A 22,404-nucleotide genomic window follows, 5' to 3' on the forward strand; every position below is an offset into this window, starting at 1 on the left:
GTGACCTCTCGTTTGGGGCTCTCCTCAGCTCTTCCCAGGAGGGTGGCAGACAACAATTCTGATGGCTAAAGATCCAAACCTCTGTAACAACAGCATGATCCGAACATTTTAGATGGCATAGGCAGCCGTCCTAAATTTTTAACTTCACGAAACCATGACTACAGATGTGTCAGGGTGGCCGAGCGGTCTAAGGCGCTGCGTTCAGGTCGCAGTCTCACCTGGAGGCGTGGGTTCAAATCCCACCTCTGACAGCAAGTAGCTTGTCTGACACTGTTCAAGTAAAGATGCTGGTGTTGTGTCAGGTCTAATTCCGCGTTGGTGAGTTTTGTAATAATTGACTTGTAATAGCTGACATGTACAACAAAGCAAGTCATTAATTTCATGTCACTAATATATTTACTGAAGATATATAACTGTCATGTACACTGTGCTAACTATTTATTAAAGGCACTATCACATACTGGTAGAATCACTTTCTTTTACACAAATCTGCAAATTTGAAATCACTGGAGCAACTTTATTGTCATTCGAGCATTATTGGTAAAATCAGGGCTGACCTTCTTTTTTATTTACATGATCTTTATACCATTAAAATGCAAGTTAACCACTAAAGCTAATATGATTCATTTTGTTTTCCAGTCAACAGCACAATCCAATGATTTCCAGCTAATTTTCTAATGGCATTATTTTGGCACTCCCATGGTGTAATGGTTAATGCTTTGGACTTTGAATTCACTTCAAAACACATTGAGATCTGCTTTTATGAGACCAAAGTTCTAAGCACCAACCATAATATCATATCTGTAACCTCTGTAACAGCTGCATGTATTGAGGGCTTAAGATGAAACAGGAAGCTCTGTGGAATTATCTATATCACCAAAAAGCGCTGTGGAAGATATAGATGGTTGAGCAGGTTAAGGCGTAGATTCGACTGCCACTACTGCATTCAGGTGTTTTCAATGCGGGAAACTGACTTGTTCAGATGAACAGGGTACAACTATTCTTAGTGTTACTCTGACAAAATGCATTTGAGATCTAAATTTCTCATAACACAGGTCTCTTAGTTGGGCACTGTTCAACCCTGCATAGTGACTAGTTTTGTAATGATGAACAGCATCTTCATCTTTCATTTGCTACATGCGAGAAACTTGCTGTCAGAAGTGGGATTTGAACCCCCGCCTCCATAGGAGACTGCGACCTGAACGCAGCGCCTTAAACCGCTCTGCCATCATGACACAATAGCCCATGAGATTTGGCAAAATGATAAATACCTGTGCTGGTTCATCTTACTCTGGAAGACCTGACAAAGTCACACCTTTCACAAAGTCACACAATTCAGACAGACATTTGTAAAAAACTGAGAAAAACCTCAGAAGTTAGCCTCCGGTTTACAGTTTTCTTCAGTCTTTGTGGTCTGCCTCATGAATGTAAAATTGCTTGTGTAGCCAAACAGAATTCCTGCAGTTTGATTTCCATCAGTGTCCTGAGTTTGTCATTGTTTATGTGATTATTAAAAATCCATGAATGTTTTATTGTTTATCTGACAGTGCATAAACAAAATGATCACACACACACACGTCCTTCTGCTAATTAAGAAAATGTGAGTGAGGCTGCTTCTTGCCAGGTGTGGTGGTGTGTGCCTGTAATACAAGCTACCAGGAGACTGAGGCTAGAGGATAGTTTGAGCTCAGGACCTCTGAGCTGCAGCAGTATATCAGGCATCCTCGCTCAGCATGGATATGGTGCACCTGTGGGCCCTGGTACCACCAGGTCATCTAAGGAGGCCTGCACCGGCAGACAGAGCAGGTGAAAGTAGGATCAAGCTCATGAATAGATGCTGAAGATCAGCCTGAGCAATGCAGAAGAAGCAAGTCTTTATGCACTACTGATTCACACAATGTTTTGTGCTCTCAGTGCATGAAGCATTAAAAACCCGCAATTATTCCCAGTGCTATCCATTTAGGATCTGCGTTTCCCATCAGCTTTCTTACAACTTATGTGTGAGAAATAAATCCATGTTTACATGTTTGCAAATTTTTTAAATACTGAATGAAATATATTTTGAAATGCTTCGTCACAGGAGCAGGATTTGAACCCACGCCTCCAAGGGAGAAGGCAACCAGAACACAGAGCTTTTGCTCAGCTACTGAACACTGATTACAAAGATGCTTGAGCACGCTTTTATCTGTCAATATATCATAATATACAATTGAATGATCTCGAATGCATAACCCTAAACTGAATGGAATCTGACTTATGTATTTAAACTTGAGGTCAAATAGCCTTAGAAACAAATAGCAACTCAAACATGCACACACATGCATTCCTGATGAACTATTTCCTGCAAGACCTAAATGCAACGCCTTAGACCGTTCAGTCATCTTGACTCCAGGTGGTGTGCAATTAGTTATGATGGTAAGCCAAGACAAAAATACTATCCACTTATTCCACCTCCTCACTGAAGGCACACCTGAATAAGCACAACACATAGCCGCTGGTAATACAAAAATGCACTGAAAAGAGGAAAAGAAACAACCTTTGTGGTAGTTACGGGTTCAGGGTCTGCCATCACCATCTTTCTTATGAAGCTGCCAACAAGGCTGGGATGCAGGAGCTGGTGTGTCTTCAATGAAGCTGTCCCCACCCAGCAGTGCAGCTTCCAGTAAATTTGTATCATTGTAGTCTGCAACTATAACACACACAAATACACACGGGGCAGAAATATTGATGAATATAAACAAGTATAAAATGTAATATAAAAGAATAGATCACAACACAGAGAGGTGTAAGAAAATTTGCATTTACTTCTGAAGAGGACTCTGGACTCTGTATAAGGTGGCTGGAAGAAGACCTGCACAGTACAAAAATTATAAAATACTGGCGTGTGCTAGTTCTACTTCTCAGCCTCCGAGCAGACACACCTGTGGTATCAGTTTAAAAATCCTATGTTGCCTCATTTTGAAGTTATTGTATTTACAGGATTTTCAGAAAACTTGACTTCTGACGTTGAGATCACTGAGATTTGAAATTTTTAGTAGATATACTTATGATATTAATTTGAAGCTCCTACGTCACCGTGTTGTTGCGTTATCGAGAAACTTAGATGTCAATACCGATCGCCCGACCGCCCACCAGGGTGATGACGATACCCTGTCAGCCTTTAAAATTTGAGGGGTAAAAACAAACAAGCAACACAATTTAAGTCATTAAACTCATTAAAGATGTATGCTACACACCCTGAAACCCCCCCCCCCCCCCCCCCCCCACACTATCATGACATTCATGTCCGTGATGACTGCATTTGAATTTCTGACCACAAGTGTATGTCTTTGTGCAGTTTTGTTTCTTTCTTTTTGAAATACTTTGGTGAAAAGGACTGTTTGCTATTACGCTGCTGTATAACCTAAACAAACTTGCTGTGGGTGAGGTGTAACAGGGATAACCCCTGAGAGTGATACCATAGTAATATTTTAGCTGGAGTTCTGATGCTAATCAAACAATATCAAATTATTATTAGGATTCTAAGGTCTCACAATCTCTGATAATCGAGGACCAATATTTATAAAAAAAGAAGCTCAGAAAAAACAAAACACAACAAACCATAAAACCTCTTTTAAGCTGTTACTGTAGGCTGCTGGGAGACTGGCTATCACATTCAGTACATACTGTGTTTTGATTATTCAGTGGGTGCGGTTAAGCCTCTTTTGGCACTGTCCTGACAGGGAGGTCCATCAACATGTGTTGATGGACCTCCCTGTCGGTACAGTGCCCACCCATTGGTCCCACCCACTACATTATCACAGCGCTGTACAGTAAAGAGTATCACAGAGTATCATGACCTGGGTCATAATAGATAACACATTGATCTGAGCCATGCCAGCTTAAATGCACTTAAGTTAGGAGTTTGGGTCAAATGCAAAGAAATGCACTGGTATTTAATTTTTGCAATACAGTAGAATAGCAGGACTTGTTCATCTTGTCATGGTCAGGTCACTCACCTGAGACTTCATACCCCTTCAATTGCTCATTAGTGCAATCACATGACAGCAACTCAATTTATTACATGACTTGAACAAACAGAATGGGGATGAAAGGTCACTTAAGTGAGTATTTCAGAAAACTGAAAATACGTTTTTGGTGTCAGAGGTCACAGGAAAACTGCCTGACTGCTTCAAACTGACAGGAAAAAAGTAACTCAAATAAGCATTCCTAACAACAGGTTATGCAGAAGAGCATCTCTGCATCTGTGTGTAGTTTTCTGTGGGCTGCAGCAATAGAAGAGCATACTCCTGTCAGGGTAAAAACAGAAAACTGGGACAAAATTGGACAACAGAAAATTAGAAAAATGCTTTCTAATATTCTCCATTCCGTTTCCCTTTTTCCCCACAGCCTACTTGAAGTGTGATATAGGTTATGAACAGTAGAGGGAGCTATAAGTCCAAACTGCCTGCTGAAGAATACAAACTGTTAAAAGCTGACATTTTGTATTATATTCTCATAAGTCTGTGCCGCAGTAACTTCAACAAAACACCAGATGGAGCAACACAATTAAGTGCCAACTGAGAGACTTCCTCAAAAGTATGTCAGCTATTTTCAACCTTTCCTCACCCCCATTTTTTTTAATGGGGATGTTTTCTTTCATGAGGAACAACATGTTCAAAGTATAGCTATGAAAAACCGACTGAACCACTTTTCTTCTCCCAAACGATGCAAATTTAGACAGAAAAGAGGACCAGATAAGGACCCAGAAAAGCAATTTCAAAATATTTATATATAAATATTACATTTATTTATATTCCTTTATATAGAAAAGTTACATTACAGAGGGAGGATTGTGTGTTCCATCATAAGACCTGTGAGTCTTGCCAAAATGAAGCCTAAAGCTTCATGAGCTCATAATATCCTGAGCAATAGATGGCCTGTTTTTTTGTACACAGCATATATGGTCATAAGTAAGACAACATACGATCACAAAGGTTTCCACCGTGGGCTCCCCTGAGGAGTGAATTCACCACATTTATTACATAAACGGTGCAAATTTATTCACACAAGCTGCAACTTTTCTGCCGCTCCTGTTTCCCCCCAGTCATGGTATAATACTTCGCAATATGTGCATACATGTTTGTAGGTTATTCATATTTAGTCTGAAGTTTCTAGCGCACACACAGACAATTTTATACACAAACACACAAACACAACAGTAACTCACTTCCTCTTAAAGTGAATCTTTTTAGTCACTACTACTACTTTGTGGCTGAGAGTGGGCCCCTGGTTGCTTCCTGTCTTGCTCTCTCACATACACACTTTCTCACACACATATTTGCTCCCTCGCTGTCACTCCTGTGTTTCATGAATACTTATAGAACTGTTTGCAACAAAAAAAGAAGAAGAAGAAGCAGCTAACACGGACAGGCCACGGCCCCTCTATATAGCGATGTGAAACAGTCATGAAGAGTCACTGTCAAGCGGAATGGACACATTATTCCTCGCCACAGAAGCTGGACGCTCCCTTCGCCTCTACAGTCCAATATCCAGTGCGGGCCATTCTGGGCTCACTGTTCCAGATCATAGTTTTGTGGAATCTTAAACATATTTTCCCCCCAACCCCCTTCAACACACACACACACACTTAAAACCAGTGATGAAAAAAATGACATGTCTTTGCAGTCTCTCAAGGGAGCTCATTACAGACTGGCTCCTCCTTGTCCTAAGAACCAAATATAAGCAATGGATAGGAATGGAACAAACAAGCGGTTTGAGAGGAAACTCAATCCTGAATATGATGTGTTCGTGCCAAAAATAATATTGCGTGATGAGTTGCAGGAAGTGTGCTTATACATGTACAATATATTGGCTGTAATCTGACCTATTAAGGCCTCATGGATGTAGTTTAGGGATAGCGCACCTACAGCCAGCACTTTTTCTTAGACATTGAGCTTCTTTTTTTTTTTATCAGAGACTAGATAGTGTCATTACCTTTACTCTTGGAACTAGGTGAGTTTATCCAACATTGCTCAGGCCCACGAAACTTTAAATGAAAGTCAAGAATTAAAGCTGTCAAAGATACCAAATGTGTCAAACTACACTTTTTTTTAACAGCACATCTCAAATGTTGTTGCCCAATCGATGTACTTTACACCATAAGCCACATTCCCCCTGATTCTCACACACACACATACACACACTGTAGTTGGCGCCTGAATTGTGCACATACAGTACTTTCTTTATCATAAACACACATTGAGGGTTGTTTATTTCAAGGAGGGTGTTTGAGGCCTTACGGACTTTTCTGTGTCAGAACTTTATGTAGAAAAAGATGCTTTATGGATGTTTAGATCATCACACTGTTTGTTCAGTTTGTTTGCAATATTATCTGCAGTTTGTGCAGTATAATGTAGCAGAGCAGCAAATGGAGAAGTTATTAATGGGTTTGTATAATACTTTGCCAGAAAGGTAAAAAATAGCACCATCATTTCCCCTTTACAATATTACTCTAAGTATGTATTTACATGTAGACTTACAGGTAAACCTGTGAAAATGCTCACAGTGTATGTCGTCGACCAAATTTCAACGCAGGAACTTAATGCATTTAATGGTTAAGACGGCCAGCTGAAGTTCAAGGAAGTGCAATTAAAGTGACTTTGAATGTAAAATGCTTGTTGGTGCCAGACAATCTGGTCTGATTATTTCAGAAACTGCTGATCTGCTAGGATTTTTCCATACAACTATTTCTCGGGTTTATAAGAGATCTAAAAAGCAACACAAAATATCAAAATATTCAATAACTGCCTGTTTTGTGTGTTAAAATGCCTTGTTAGTGCCAGTGGTCAGCAGATAATAGTTAGACTGGTTCAAGGGACTAGGATAGAGAGATTAACTCGAACATGTGTGCTGTCAGGAAAAACTCAAAGCAAGCTACAGCAGCAGAAGACAAGAGAAACTGAGACTACAACTTTCTTAACCTCACCAGTTGGACAACAGAAGATGGTAAACCCAGCATCTGTTGCAGCACAAATGGAGACGTCAACCTAAATGTGAAAGCATGGATCTGTCCTGCACTGTAGCAAAGAACCTTTGCTACAAAGAATTAAGGTTCTGAAACCAAAAGGAGGTTCCAACCCAGGACTAGTGGTGATTAAGAGATTTATTACACCATAAAAACAAGAAAACACAAGTACTTCAGAAAGCTCTTTAAAAACTTGTTTAAAACTACAAACTGAAAAACTGGACTTTTTTCAGAAATTAATCGGGCATAACATTAAACCTAAACCACATTTGTCTGTTCAGGGAAGTAACAGATTTGGATTCTTATTAAAAAATAAAAATATGCTTTTTTATATTTGTTTTTATTATTTTAGCATTAAAATATTATTTCAAGTCAAACATTTGTGTGACAAACAGTGAGGCGAAGGATTTCAGTGATTGACATACGACCTGGTAGTAAACACATTTGAGGGTACCCAACACAACTTTTGCAAGAAGCCATCCGTCAGCTTCAAAGTCACGAACGATGAGCAAAGTGCTTGCAGTATAGATGCAGCTTTGGACTACAAAACGCCAAGATAAACAGTGTATTACAATATAAAGAGACACAAAGGATGAAAATCATTTTAAAAATCACATTTCCAAGCCTAGAACCACTTTTTAAAATCTCATATTAAGAGATATTGATCAACAAAAGGTGCAACACATCTTATCATTTACTCTATCTAATACAATGTATATGCAGAAAGGTTCATACAGGCTTTAGAGGTTGTTCCTAAGCAACCCAGCTGGCCTGCTTACCATGAATACCCTGTGGCCCCAAATCGAGGATTTTTAATACAGACTCCTGCTGCCCCCTTAAAACCCAAAGGCCTTTTCTTTTTTCCCCCAGAGATGGACATCTTAAACATTAATCGTCATATCATCTGCTCACAAAGCAAGAATCCGACTCACACATAGGTTTGATGGTGCTTTTCGTACTTAATTTTACAACTTTTTTGCCCCTTCTGTTTTCCCCCAGTCATGGTATAATACTTCGCTTTAAACTGAGCCATAAAAACAGGACTCAACAGGTTTCCATTGAAGAGATAAAGATGCCAGTTCACTCTTCCATGCAGATTTCTGATGTGATCGTCTCCGGTGAAAAAAATAAAAAAAAACTTTCTGTGAAACAATGAGATTAATCACATCAGCAAAGATTTGTGCCTAATTTGTCACGGCAGCATTGAGATTATTGGTTGCAGACAAGGTTAACATGCACGCACGCACACACACACACACACACACACACACACACACACACACAAGCACACACAATCTTTCTCTCTTTTCGGCAAGTCATTAGCTCACCCCCTACCCCCCCAACTCATTCGTCCTCTCAGCCAGCCTGTCACGCACACTTTATCGAAGCTCACGAACATATTCCATACCCTCTCCTCTTCCCTTTCTCTCTCTCTTTTTTGCACTATTGTCACGCTCACAACCCAACCCAGTTCCACACGAGCACAGTCAGATGGAAACCAGATGTTCACCAGATGTAGATAAGGGCAAAAGCACAACAGCTGAAGCACCTATTTTAGCTCAGCTGCAGGGAGGAGAAGCAGACAGCCCTCCTGGACTTATGAATGGCACATAAAATATAGCTTCACTTAAGTTTCTTAGTATATTCCATGCAGTTATTCACCATGCAGTCACATTAAGCCTATATGCATTTGCAATGATTCAAATTTTGCTTTGGTTTTATTTAATGTTTCATATTGCCTTGCAGTGACTTTTGCTCTAGTTTTGACATTGAATTAACCTCAGTAAGACCAAAACAAGTTCCTCACACACACACACACACACACACACACACACACACACACACACACACACAGAGGCAGAGATAAAAACAAAGGATGGATTTACAGCAGCCTCGCTCCGCCCTTCAGCCTTCCTCCTCCCTCTCCCCACGCCCACAAATACACTCTGCAGAAACAATATTTCAGAAAGCACCGCCTCAGAGAACAGGCTGTTCTTGAAAGAACAAGTAGTACTTTAAGTGTACAGATAAAATGCAAAGTGGGAACACGCTGAGTGCACACTCAGGAAATGGTGCATGAGACACCGCAAGTCTGAAAAAATAAATCTTAGAGTCTCCTGTCTGTATCTTTTCCCCCCAACGCTAGCCCCTCGAGGAGCCCCCAAAACAAACAAAGTCAGGGTCTCTTTGGGCAAATTTCATCTTAGAGCCATTCACCGTGACGACCAAGTATCCCCCCCCCAGTGAGCAGCTCTAACTAGCTGCCACCCCAAACCCTCGGTCTCTCCAGACCCACAGCAAACTCTCTCAGACTTGCTCTTTCAACATAGCACATATATGAAAATAGTATATGACTGACTCCCCCACTCTCTGTGACAACCCCACCTGTGGCCTCCACAAGTGGAAACTCCCATGGAAACTCCTCACATATTTTTCACTCACAAAGTTTTTTCTTTTCTTTTCTTTTCTTTCCCTTTTTTTTTTTTTTTACAGCACTAATGTCCTGATTTGATTTTAACTCCACCATTGGCTTTGAAGGTGTGTCACCATTCAATATTAATGTCCTGCTAAGAACAGATTTTATGGTTTGCAGAACAAAAACATGCAAGTTAAGGTGAAAACCAGGCAAATGAAGAATTTTAGATGCTAAATATAGCAGGGCTGAATACTAAGGGAATTACAGTCATAAACAAAGTTGTAAAAACTGCAGTTTTTACAACTTTGTGTCACTTAAGCCTTTGTAGGCTCCAATGATAAACTGCTGAACTTTACAGCATTAAAACAAGTGTTTAAAACTTGGTAGAAAATCAGTTTGGGTTTCTGTGAATAGCCGCCCCCCCCTCCATAAGCACTCTGAATGAGGTGATTTTTTTTTCACATTCACCTGGAATAATTGCATTAGAGGCGTGGCAGGTCTGACAGGTGGATCTCACCGAGTAGGCTCGGCCTCATCCACTTGCCAGTAAACTGGACCCTTTTACTCTCTGTGCTACTGGACATTTTAAAAGGATTTTTTTTTAACTTCCTGTGTCGTAAAACGCATCCAAGAAGTTTTTGCATTAACTATTAGTCTAAAATGGTTTTCAGTCTCGACCACTTTCCTGCTAAATGTATGGGCTAAGTAGCTCATTTTGGTTTAAAGCAAATAAAACATTAAGTCTATTTTGTAACAATTGGTCACACTATATTTCAAAAAGGACAATTATCTGTGCTATTGTCACGGATTGCCGGGGCAAGCCGTGTGGAATGTAGAAAAGGACCCAAAGGGCAGCAGCTCTGGAGCAGGTGAGTGTTTATTTAACAAAAGAAAATACAAACAGCAATGGCGTGGGTGAAGGTGAAACAGGAAAACCTAAACTGGGTAAAACTAACAAAACAAACCAGAAACGAAGATGCAGAGGTCTGGGGAAATACATACGGGGAGACCGAGGGGAAACAACACAGACGAACCAGCAATTACTAAGACAGAAAATACAACTTAAATACACTCAGAGAACATAGGGAGATTACACACAGGTGGGAGACACAGCTGGGAGTGATAACCATGACGAGACTAGGGAGGCAAACTGAAAACACTCACATAAGACGCAGACCTTCACAATAAAACAGGAACTTGCACATGAAAGGACACAACCTAAGAAACGCGGACTAGATACAGGAACACACGGGCAGAACAGAGTAAACACTAACCAGAGGAAGAACAGAACCAAAATCGCGAAGAGAAAACACAAAACGCTGGGTCAAAAGGACCCAGGATCATGACAGCTATGGTCATAGGCTAGTCCTTAGCAAATAAGCAAGCTGGTTTCAAAATCAAATCATTTAGTGAAATCATTTAGGTTGTGCTTTAATTAACAGATTCTAATGAGTTAGCTAACCTAAAAATATTATTATGTTAATTAACAAACAAAGTTTGTTATATTTATTTTTGAAGTCTTTATGCTAAGCTAAGCTAACAAGGAAATAACTTCAGTTAGTAGTCAGTTGGTACGGATAAATGAGCTTCTCATGAACCTCACACCAAGACAGTAAAGAAGTATTCTCAAAAATTTTAGCTTATCACTGAACAGCTTCACAGTCACTGTATGTCGGTGTGTAATTTTGATGTGCACTAAAAAGTAACCACAATGATCTTCCAAAATATGTAGCTTTGTTCTCTAAACACAATAACTTTTCACCACCACCATATTACCTGTAATTCACCAGCCCGTCCTTACTGGAGCTGGCTTGTTATTATAATTTTTTTACTTTATGTAACATATGCACAGTTGAGGCCTACAGGTATCTTTGCTGCTTGTACAGCTTGTATGTTGGTGTAGATCCTTATCTGTTGCATGAACGTTTGTGTGTACACATTTGCACATGCACTTGTGAGCACACAAAAAAGCGTATATGCCCCGTAGGAAAACCGCTTAAAAGTCAAATGATTGTAGACTGTGTCATCGTACTGTTGAACTGTACAATTAAATTTAGATTTAGATCCATTTTCAAAACAACATTCAGTAAAGCACTGATTATTTCTCAAGCAGGCCCAAATCCTCTTTGACACCGTTGATGCTAATGTTACATAGACTTTTAATTGTTATATGCATGATGATGTAGGAGCAGACATACAGGGTACATACAGATATATATGTACATATCTATGCTACAATCATTATAGTCAAATTTTGTTTCCAAAAAACAAAAATATTAATATAAATGCTTGATTACCATCATATTGCACAGGGGGTAGTTTCCTCATATACTCTACAAACGAGCTGTCTGGAGGTTAGCTTCTAGCTTATGGACATAAATGCAAACAAATGCAAGGCTGTAAGCAGGCAGCTGTGAAGCCTTATGTCAGTGATGTAACATGCAGACCAACTTCCCGTAATTCGCTGCCATTCCTCTACTTCTTGTGCAATTAAGTGTCTCTTTTTCTCCTTGCCTGCATTTTGTTGTGGTATGCTAGGAAATAATGACTGATGTAAACAATCTCCTGTCTGTGGTAAGCCTCTTCTCAGCGCTTGCTTCCGGAGCTGAAGGGTAGAAGGATGTGGAAACCCCCGCACTGCACCTGTGAACCAACAACTTCCTCTCACCAGTTTTTCTGTCCTCCTTATCTCTATGAAAGCATCCCCCTTCAATACAGACGCTTCCTGCTCAAACGAGACTGGCGTATGGTACGTGCCGTACATTCTTTTGGTGTTTTCCTCAGAGCATCTTCAGCACCAAAGCTTCAACGCTGGAAAATTATCTCTAGACACGCACCTTTCTGAAACCTCAATCTCATCCGGAATGAAACCAAACTGCATTTTAAGTTCTGCATGGCACAATATTTGGTAGTTAAAGCAGTACTTAAAATAATGAAGGCACAAAGGAACATGAGCCTAACCTCAGTGTGTATTGTAACACCTTCCTACATATGCTATATGTCAGCACGGGGAATAATGTGACCAACAGTATTTAATTGGTAATTTAATGTGATTCTGTGGTTTAGTGAAAGTCAGTATTAATTGTCAATATTATCAGATAAATGTGAAGGAGGTGTATTATAGGGTTCCTAGTGGACTCTCTGTTGTTTCCTTTGTTTGTGCACTGAATCAGTAACATTATAATAAAAAAAAGTCTGTATTCTTCTCTTTTTTGCAATCACAAGGCTCACCATGACAGTTTCCAGTCTTCTGACCAAGTCACATTGTACTATGATGACTGTTGTTTTACTAAGAGTGCTAATATATTCAATGGGCACTGACCGTGGAGCCGTTACAATGGGCTTAATGACTGCATATGCAACTGCAAAATAAAGCACAGGATTAAGAATGGGAAAAGGGGGCGGGCGCACCAAAACACACACACACAGGACTGTAGACAACAAGAAGAGGATTAGGAATTAAATGTGGAACAATAAGCTGACTGTAAATACAGGTCACAGAGCTGACAAAACAGTGAGGGATCATGCTGCTGAGGACTTATTGTCTGCTGCTGAGTCCTCAAATATTACAGTGTATAAAAAGGCCACCTCACACACAGATTAGTAGGGCATTAGGGAAGTGGGCCACAACCCTGACTGACTAGTGTTAAAATAAACGAGACCTAAAACAATGAATCATTAAAAAAAGAAACACTGTATCTTTCCATTAATGTGACAAAGATGCTTGGCTGAGGGGACACTCGGTCCCCTCATGTAAGTATTCATGCGACGGATATTTTTCAGTGCCAACCTTCTCCAGAAACGTGAAACGTAACCGTAACCTGACACTTTCTGGATGCTCTATGGAGCATGAAAGAAAGGCAGTTACTATGAAATGTATTGTTTTAACTTGTAGATCTATCTCTCCACCTAACTTTACACTCTGGATAACAGTTATTTCTAGTACAAATGGAAGAATTACATATGTGTAAACCAGACACTCAGGGTATAATTAACAGGAAATGGAGGGCCTTTTCTTCAATGGTACAATATTTTTGCCTTAAAGTCAGGCAGTTTAGCATAGGAGTCAATGTGATTGCTGTGAATGCTTTTCAAGGCAGGGTCAAGTCGCCATTTAAAGACCTTCACTTCTTGACACTGCAGCACTGGATGATGGTGCTGGGCTGGTACAAGCACAAGGCAGGCTAAGGCCAGGATGATACTTTCTGGGTTGGAGCAGGGTCTGAATGAAGTAAATTGAAGTAAAGTATATGAAGTAAACCAATTGCACATGCACCCCAGGCTTCAGACTTCAAAGGAGTATAACAGGAATGACTGCTTGCCTGTCGGGTCTCCAGCTCTCTCTGTCCGCCACAGAGTATAATCGAGGCCTTAAGGAGGTTTTGTGGTCGCCACACTGGTTGTGTCGCGAGCTATCTGTGACATCACCACAGCACGATTCATATCTTCACTGTGAGCGCATCAGATGGGATGCAGTATTCTGCTGAATGACAGGTCTCACCACAGAAACAAAACCTGTGTATCAGTACACGAGTGGAGAAAGTAGACCCCGGAAGAAAACATGGAGGTTTGTTTCTGTTTTCCATGGAAAGTGTCATCTTTTCAAGCTGTTACAGCATCTTCCTGTACATAATCTGGCAATCGCTGAGCTTCTGTACTGATATGCCATTGAATGTCTACGCAATAGAACAAAAAAAGGTACACAAATTGGTCGTTTCTTTTCTCTTTTGGTGTGTGCCACTCTTCGTGAGGATGATAGCAATCTAATGGACCCTTTAAAGTTGCATTCACACTGGAAATGATTCACTTGTTACCGCATTATTGACCAGAAGAGCTCATAAACCTCTGTCTGCATCTCTTACTGAAGGAGGGAAAGCATTACTTGTGTCAGACTTGAATAACTCATTGTGCTAAACAGTTTAAAAATAGTCCGTGTATGTGTTTGCAAATCCTTGAATAACCTTTGGGAGTGAGGGCCGTTGGCTGGCTAACAGGCCCCTTGGATGACTTCTATATTATGTCACTGATAAGCAATAAAACAGTAAATTTTTTGCCCATGTGAAGAGGCACTGCAGCAATAGGAAACGGGAGAGTACAACAGGAAAGAACAATAATATTTTTTAAGTTAAGGGAACAAATGATGTGTCAGAATAGGTGTCAGAAAGATAAAAGAAGCAAAAGGGATGCAAAAATACCACCAGTGCTCACTGACACTAAAAACTAAAATAGAAATAAAAGGAAGGCAGGCAGGAAATAGTGACGACAGTGATGATTTAAATGAATTTAGACTGTAGATGTCTGCGTGTTACAAGTCTATTGATGGATGTAACTAATTTCTCGAACAAGAGCCACACTGAAGGGGTCCCTGAACATCACTAAAATTACATCATATATAGACAAGTGGGAGGTATTCAAGTATAAAATAAAAAGAAAACACTTGTATGGCAAGAAAGGGGTGGGGGCTCCAAATGAACTGCTCCGTGGTTTATCTGTAGTGTGAATGTGAAGCAACTCAACTACCACCTTTCCATAGCATTTTTTGCTTTGCATTCTGGGATGCGGCAGGGTACCATAGATGTGCAAAGGTCATTACGGTCTAGTAACTGGCTGTGAAATTAATGTAAATTTTCCATGTTCTCCAGTCCTCCAGAACACAGCATCGTCATTACTCTATTTACTTTTGTTGCTTCACCAGACACGTGTGGCCAAAACAGGCTGAACATCTTCACAAGGTTTGAAATTGCGCATTTTGGTTCACTTGGAATTCCCTTGGCTTTTTTTCTGTGTGAAAAGAAATCAAACCACTGGGAAAAAAGCATAAATTGAACTAAAGTAAAAGAACTATTTAAAAAAAACATGCAACGTGCATGTTAGGGTGGTTTTACACGACCTAACAGTCAACTATTTAAAAAAAACATGACTGTTAGGTCGTGTAAAACCACCCTAACATGCACGTTCTGTGGAAGGAACCTGAAGGGAGTTAAATGTAATAGATTTTAAAACTGGCAGAAACAATGTAATAAAACTGTGATATGGCACATAGTCTCAGACTATTTTTTTAACAGGGCTGGTACACGCTTTATCTTGAAACGTGACTGCGGTGTTGGCAAATCATCTCTAAAGATAACACCGGTCTCTAAATCTTTGGACATTATTTTACAATCTGAACTTCACCACCTAAAAGAAATCATTGGGATCAATAGATACATACCCGGCAAGAGAAACCCGATGCTTTACAAGAGCTGGATGGATAGAAATATAACTATTACACTCAGAAACATGTTTATGCTGAAAGGCTAACTTTGTATATTTCAATTTACTCCAACTTTTTTCTTCATGTTTATTTAGGGTGAAAAATCAGTTTTTGTGACTAGATACAAATGTAGGTGTTACTTTTTGTCATATACTGGATTCTGTTTACCATTATTTAAATCTCCTATCAAAACCACAACCAGTGGATTAGTAAAAACACTCTTATTTCCCCAAAACTAATGAATGGTTTTGATCCATCCAGTGATTTCTTCAACTGTAAAATTTGATTTTGAGTGCAATTAATGTGTTTTGTTTGTATGAAGGTGTTATTGAAACAACGGAACATCTCTTTGTTTTTGCACTCATGTTCAGTTGTTCTGGAAACAATTCATTGAATGGTACCAACAACAACAGCAACGTAGTATTATGTTTACTCCTATAATACATTATAACACCAAACAACCCAACAATGGGTCTACTGTTTGGTGTCCTCCTCGTTAATGGTTTACTCATTGAACCAAAGGTCTTTACTCACAAGCACAAAGTTTATCCAAGCTCCACGCACCCTGACTCAACTTTGTATCAAGTCCCAAAAGACAGAGAGTTATGCACGTTTTACATAAACAGATATATGATTTAATGTATTAAACACCTTATTAATTTGGTCAGCAGACAAATTGTCAGTGAAAACATCATGTGTGATGGCATGCAGTACAATGTCACGTCGTTTTTTCAGAGCTGCAATTGCACAAGATTAAATCTAATTAATTTTCTTCAGGGTCAGAAAGCATTAAGTACATTATGTTCTTTTCAGTATTTATGATAATAAGTTGGTCAAGAGGTCAAGGGGAGAAGTAGCAATTGAGTTAAAAAACAAGTTCCTCTTTTACTAAATGCATTGAATCCTGTGAAGTAAGTTCAGGTGATTTATTTTTATTTTATTCCCTACTTGGTTGGAAATTTGTATTCAACTGGAAAAATGTAGGGCAAGTCCAAATGAGTCTGTCTGTCCAGCCCTGTCACGTTGCAGCTCAACGTGACTCGAGGATACGGGCACGTCGCCAAAATAAAACGTGATGCAAGCAAACACGGGAACTGTGTGTCACATTTGAGAGACGGAAAAGGGGAAATGGCGGCCACTGCCAAAATATTTGACCTACTTCTGAGCGCCGAGAGGGAGAAGCGAAACACAGCGCGGGGAGAGCGAAGAGGGAACAGGTTTGGGAAGAGAGCTGCGAGGAATTTCACATTTTCGCAAACATATCAGAGGTAAGAAGTTTGTCTTTATTAAAATGTGATACATTTTTATTAATCTATTTCCTGTAGCACGTTTATAGGTGTAGGTGTTTTTTGTGTGCATTTTTTTTTGTTCCCAAAAGAAGTGCAACGTGCTTCATATTTTAATCACGCTAATAAACTATTATATCGTTACTAACCTCCTGGCTGCGCTCCAGCAACCTTGTTTTGGTGGCGACCACGTGACCGACTTCTCGCGTAAGGACGTCCCCTGTCTCTTCGCAGTCCATAACAAACAAGTCGCGGATAAGGGGACAGGACCGAGCCACCCGTGGGTAGTGTTTGAGTGAAACTTTGCAGCGTGACAGTGTTTATGTCCGCGAGGGCTGTCACACAGCAACACCGTTAATTCCTCAAACCGGTGCGACAAAATAGCTGGAGCAGTCAAAGCGACACTTTTACTGGACTATTCTGAGATACTGACGCCTATGGTAAGATAAAAAATAATAATGTTTATAATACTAGTATTAATATTGCTGGTGGTCATTATAGACATATATAGGCTAGTTTTTATTTTTCCTTTTCTTAATAAGACGCTAGCTTTGTTTTAATCTTTCTTTGAAGCTAACAGAGTTTGCTCGCCTCACTGCTTAAATGTAAGCGTTCTGTATGCTTTCGTAAGAAAAAATAGTGCGTGTGTGTTGTTTTATGTAGCAAGGGCGAAGAGACTAGAAAAGACATGAGGCTGTTTGTGTGTCGCATCTCATTGACCCACATCCTCGTTTAATGTAACTGCGTCACGAACTCTGGCTGCTCCCTTGTTAACCCGCAAAACCTTAAAAAAATAACACCCACCGCTGTGCGTTTATCCGCAGTTTAATGCCAGTGTTATAGTGCTGCAAAGGAAATAAATGCATTTTAAAGTGGAGGGATATATATTTATTTATGTTTAGTTTGAGGAGTGGAGGATTTTTTTTCCCTCGGGGACACCGAGCATAGTAGAAACCTGACCACCAGCACACCGCGCCCACTTCATTTTCGACGCAAACAACTTTCTCTCAGGGAGCGCGGTCCTCTTACTGAACACAAAAACTGTTATGTGCCCGTTTTTTAAATGTTTTTGTACGGCAATGTGAGTTAAAATAGGTCATTGAAGTTATAAATATGTAATACACACTCACTTAGGAAAGTGTTTGAATTGTTGTGGTTTGGGACATTGTAACGGTTCCTGTGGGTGTGCAGGTGCCGTAAATGCATTTAAGTGTACGTGTGAAAGTATAAGCATTATAAAGTATTAGGTGTCAGACAGTTGCGCAACTCCCTCACCCCCCAACCCAGGGTCTAATTGCTGTCTTTCAGGCTTATCTTTGCCCGATAGAGTGCTGGTATGTTCAAGAGCAGAATAGGCGAATTTGTAAAGTGCGTTTTCACCTCTGGAAAAACAGTGTCTTAACGGAACGTTTCTAAATCAGTTATGCAGGCAGGGGAAAAAAAGGCAATTCATGACCACAAACCAATTTCCAGCGCTGGGCTCCCTTCCTGAGGGTTTTGACCTACATTTGCATGGGCAAAATCATTTAGTGTTTATGTATTTATTTTAGCTTTAGGTCTGCCTTCAGGGAGGAAAGACAACTTTTTACGCTGCATTAAGTGCGTGGCAATAACTGCCTATCCCAAATACCATGTTTGTTCTTTTTAAGCCCCGGGAAGTTAGTTGGAGTTGTTTGTAAAATGTTAACTGGGTTTGGCTGGGAGTTGGAAACCAGCGGAGGCTGTGCTCAGAATTCATCAGTCTGCCTCTAATGAAATGTCACAAATGCAGGGGAACCATTTTTTTGTCGACCTTCTGACCATTACTGTCGACCTTTGGCCTGTGAACACCAGAGCAGGTTGCTGGAGATTTATTTGGCGTTAGCTCATGTACCTGTTGCTGCAACAGTTACTCAGCAGGTGAGGGCACATGTGTGTGTGTGTGTGTGTGATCACATAAAACATGTGGGCGCCCAAGAGGCCGATATGGGTGAGGGCGGGAGTTTAGGTGTTCAAAAGCTTGAGTGTGTGCGTGTGTAATCTGTGCCAGTAAAACCTCAGATCACACCTCATTTGGAACTCCACTGGACTAATATATCCATGTGTGTTTGCTCTCTGATAGGGACATGGCGATGGCCTCTAAATCAATAGCGGAACCAGCTATGGAATCTGACCCAGAGCTTTCGCGCCTGGGAGGCATCGAGGCCTGGAAGTTGAAGGCGGGGCCGGTGCGGAAGAACCTCTTTGGGCCCGTGGATCACCTGCAGCTGCAGCAGGACTTCCAGCGACTGTTCTGCATGAGCGTGGAGGTGGCCAACAAGCGCTGGAACTTTGACTTCCAGAGCGACGTGCCGTTAGAGGGCTCCAACATCCAATGGGAGGCACTAAGGTGTCAGGACGTGCCGGCGTTTTACCACAGCTGCACGGTTCGACCGCTGGCGAGGTCTGGAGCTGAGAAGACAAAGGAGAGACGGCGGACGTCGTCTTTGTCGGGGTCGAGCGCCTCGTCTGGGTCTGGGGACGAGTACCTAGAAGTAACCACTAGGGGGTGCTACCGGATCCAGCGAACGGGGAAACGCAGACAGGCTGCGATCACAGGTGAGTTCGCTGGATTAGCTTGATTAAGACAAGGAAAGTTAAACCTCTGTGGTCACACTCATAACTGATTTCCACTCTGTTCTCTCACTCTGCAGATTTCTTCAAGGTAAAGAAGAGGAGGCTCCTGCATAACAAGGCTTCCTCTCGGCAGTAGAAAAAGCACAATGAGCGGAGGATCACCAAGTGGTCGACATCCCTCCTCACATCACCTCATATGCATCACATGTAGATATGTAGCAATATGCAAGTGACTGTCCACAAGCTCATACATGCATGAGCTTAAAAACTTCTGACACCACATACCTTTATAACTCAGCACAAGGAAGCTACCATTGCCCAAGTAAATTAGACTCTAGAAATCGGTTTTTGTGGATAGCTAGAAATAATAATAATAATACTGTATACTCTTCATACTGTTAGCTTTTTTTGTTAACTATACTGTGAAATCATTCTGAATGCACTCTCGCAGGATCCAACAGAAAACAGGCTCTAGTTTGAAGAGGTTAATGTTCTTCTGAACGTGCCTTAAGTAGTATTTGACCTCAGCCCTTGACCTTTTTTTTTCTCCCCACCCTCCCTCTTGCTGCAAGTCATAAGTGATTTTCATTTGACAAGTTTAGCCTTTAGTCTAACCCCACAGCGCGTGGGGTCAAAACCTCGCCCGTAGTCAAAATGTGGTGACGTGACTGGGATCAACCTTTGGGGCAAAAGGTCAGCGGTGGAGGTTTCTTAGGGAATGTGGCTGTACGTCAGGGTTTTAAATTATAATAATGTTTCATATATCACTATTTATTATTCAGATTGATAAAAAAAATAAAGTGTAAAAGCGAGGTAATTAAATTACAACTTAGACTACAAGCCCTTATGGCTCATAAAACACTCCACCGTTGCCACTTAAAACTATCTGAAACCATCAAAACACAGCAAAAAAAAAAAGTACAAACTATTTCCCCTTTTTTTTGCTTTATATTATTAGCATCTTTTTGGCAACAGACTATAAACATATCTTAATGGTTGGCTTAAGCTTTTATTAATGTAGCATGTTCCCACTCTTCGTGTGATATTGTAAATGCGAATGTAGTGTTTTTATCACTGTGGTGCAGCTCAGAGGAACCAAATCTTCTGGTTCTACCGTTTAACTTTTTTTTTTAATATATAAAAAAGTGTCACATTTTCTGTTGCTGTGCAGTTGTATAAGGCTTGTATATAGAAGATACATATATGTATGTGTGAGTGTGTCAATGTTTTTTCTCCCCTTTTATTTTGTTTTTTCATTCGTTTTAAAAGTTGCGGCAGCTGATGCAGTCCAACCAAAGGATTAAGTTGCACACTGTTTGAGCGATCAGTTGTGGGTTACAGAAAGTCTCCAACACTTTAAAAACAAAAAGAGTTTTTCTGTTGTGATCCGTTACTGCATGTTTTGTGACTCAAATAGCATGCGGCTTGCCCTAGCTACAGTGATTCTAATTTGTATAAGGGTAAAAAGCCATAGCCTGGGTTTATCTGTTGTAACTACCTCATCATAAAATTCAATAACACAAATATAAGAAAATCAGAAAAAGACAAAAAAAATCAATCAGTGTAGCTCAGGTTGTTTGTGTCTACAGGCATGAAAGAGAGACAGACTCAACGAGGGGGAAGTTGTTATTCTGTTGTGGTAAAAACCTGTTGCTTCGTGTCGGGTTTCTCATCAGGTGAAAGAGTCAGTGTGTCATAGGGCCGTGCAGAGGAAACTCGCCGAGGGGCGGTGTGGGGTTAGCTTTTGTTGTTGTTCCCTTTACTTTGCTTTGACACCATTCCCAAAATACACATGAGGAAAACAACAAGGGTCAGATTTAACCAGAACAAGAGGAAAAAGGTCTCAGATCCTATCTGGATCAAAGGATTTCTGCATCCAGATGATGAGTGGTCTGTAAGTGCCCCCCCTCCAGAGTGTGTCTGTCTCTCTTTCATGACTCAGCTGCCTCACCATGAAAGTAGTTGTTTATAATCATGTTGGGTTTGACTTCCATGATTTTGCACAACTGTTTTTCACACATTTCATAAAAGCAGAAATTGCTTCTTCTTTCTTTTTATAATCTTTTACTTTATCTCTGTGTAAGTTTGAATGTGCATCTGTTTTCTCAGCGTGTTTGTAGTAACTTATTTTCAGTCTTTGTCATTTGTTTTCAGAGGGACATCATTTTAAATTCCCCATTCTTTCTTGTTGTTTTGGTTTAGTTTTGTTTTGCTGTAACTAACTAATTGTTTTTCTTTGAAACCATATCATTGCACTACTTTAAACATTTTTGACAAAGGAACTACTTTTTTTATGGTAATCTTCAAAAATAAGGAAAAAAAAAATTCTTAAAGAGAAACAGACATGGAGTAGATGTGTCCAAGCAGATCTGCCATGTTGTTGAACGTGGCTTCTAACGGTTAAGCAGCATTTTGTAGCTTTGCTCCTCAAATCCACTAAGAGGAAAAATAAAAATAAAATAAAATCTAAGAAAAATTTGGACAGAAATAGAATGAATCTCTAGTGTCTCACTCTGCTCAAGCAACCGCTGCTTTCCTAACTCACCTGTCGCAGCTATATTAAAAGGTAGTGCATACTTTGTATATGCATGAATGTATGACAATATTTCCATACGATTTATAATAATTTTTTTTAAACTGTAATTTAATACTGGTATATGTATCTTTGCAACATGTAAGAAGTGTAATTAAAAGAGATTAATTGTTGAGTTGAATGAAGGCTGTTGGTGTTTTAATGTGCTTCAGTCAGTTAAATGTTTATGAATTATATGGATATAAACTGAAATTACCAGCACAACACTTGTTTCTGCTTCAACAGGAAAGAAAAGGGAGTGAAGGTTTAAGTTTG

At 40.1% G+C, this 22,404-nt stretch overlaps 1 protein-coding gene and 1 non-coding gene across 4 annotated transcripts; both read left to right on the top strand.

Moving 5' to 3' along the window:
- Positions 1 to 168: 168 nt before the first annotated feature.
- On the top strand, positions 169 to 251 carry trnal-cag (transfer RNA leucine (anticodon CAG)). Its single transcript has one exon. It is a non-coding gene; the product is annotated as a tRNA-Leu (tRNA).
- A 16,519-nt stretch (positions 252 to 16,770) lies between these two features.
- On the top strand, positions 16,771 to 22,270 carry cdkn1d (cyclin-dependent kinase inhibitor 1D). 3 transcript variants are annotated; one of them, XM_004560813.4, is made up of 3 exons: positions 16,771 to 16,943; positions 19,063 to 19,538; positions 19,634 to 22,270. In XM_004560813.4, exons 1-3 carry the CDS (start codon positions 16,804 to 16,806, stop codon positions 19,690 to 19,692), a joined length of 675 nt encoding a protein of 224 aa, XP_004560870.3. In that variant the 5' UTR covers positions 16,771 to 16,803; the 3' UTR covers positions 19,693 to 22,270. The 3 variants fall into 3 exon arrangements, with proteins under 3 accessions (XP_004560870.3, XP_004560872.3, XP_004560871.3); XM_004560815.6 differs by lacking the exon at positions 16,771 to 16,943 and adding an exon at positions 17,186 to 17,401; XM_004560814.6 differs by lacking the exon at positions 16,771 to 16,943 and adding an exon at positions 17,434 to 18,860.
- Positions 22,271 to 22,404: the final 134 nt, after the last annotated feature.

This window comes from Maylandia zebra, linkage group LG17 (genome assembly GCF_041146795.1).
Source record: "Maylandia zebra isolate NMK-2024a linkage group LG17, Mzebra_GT3a, whole genome shotgun sequence".
Lineage (NCBI taxonomy): Eukaryota > Metazoa > Chordata > Actinopteri > Cichliformes > Cichlidae > Maylandia > Maylandia zebra.

Coding starts and splice junctions, on each gene's coding strand:
- cdkn1d (XM_004560813.4), top strand. CDS start 16,804: ATGGCGGCCACTGCCAAAATATTTGACCTACTTCTGAGCGCCGAGAGG. Junction 16,944..19,062: donor TTTTCGCAAACATATCAGAG/GTAAGAAGTTTG, acceptor GCTCTCTGATAG/GGACATGGCGATGGCCTCTA. Junction 19,539..19,633: donor CAGACAGGCTGCGATCACAG/GTGAGTTCGCTG, acceptor CTCACTCTGCAG/ATTTCTTCAAGGTAAAGAAG.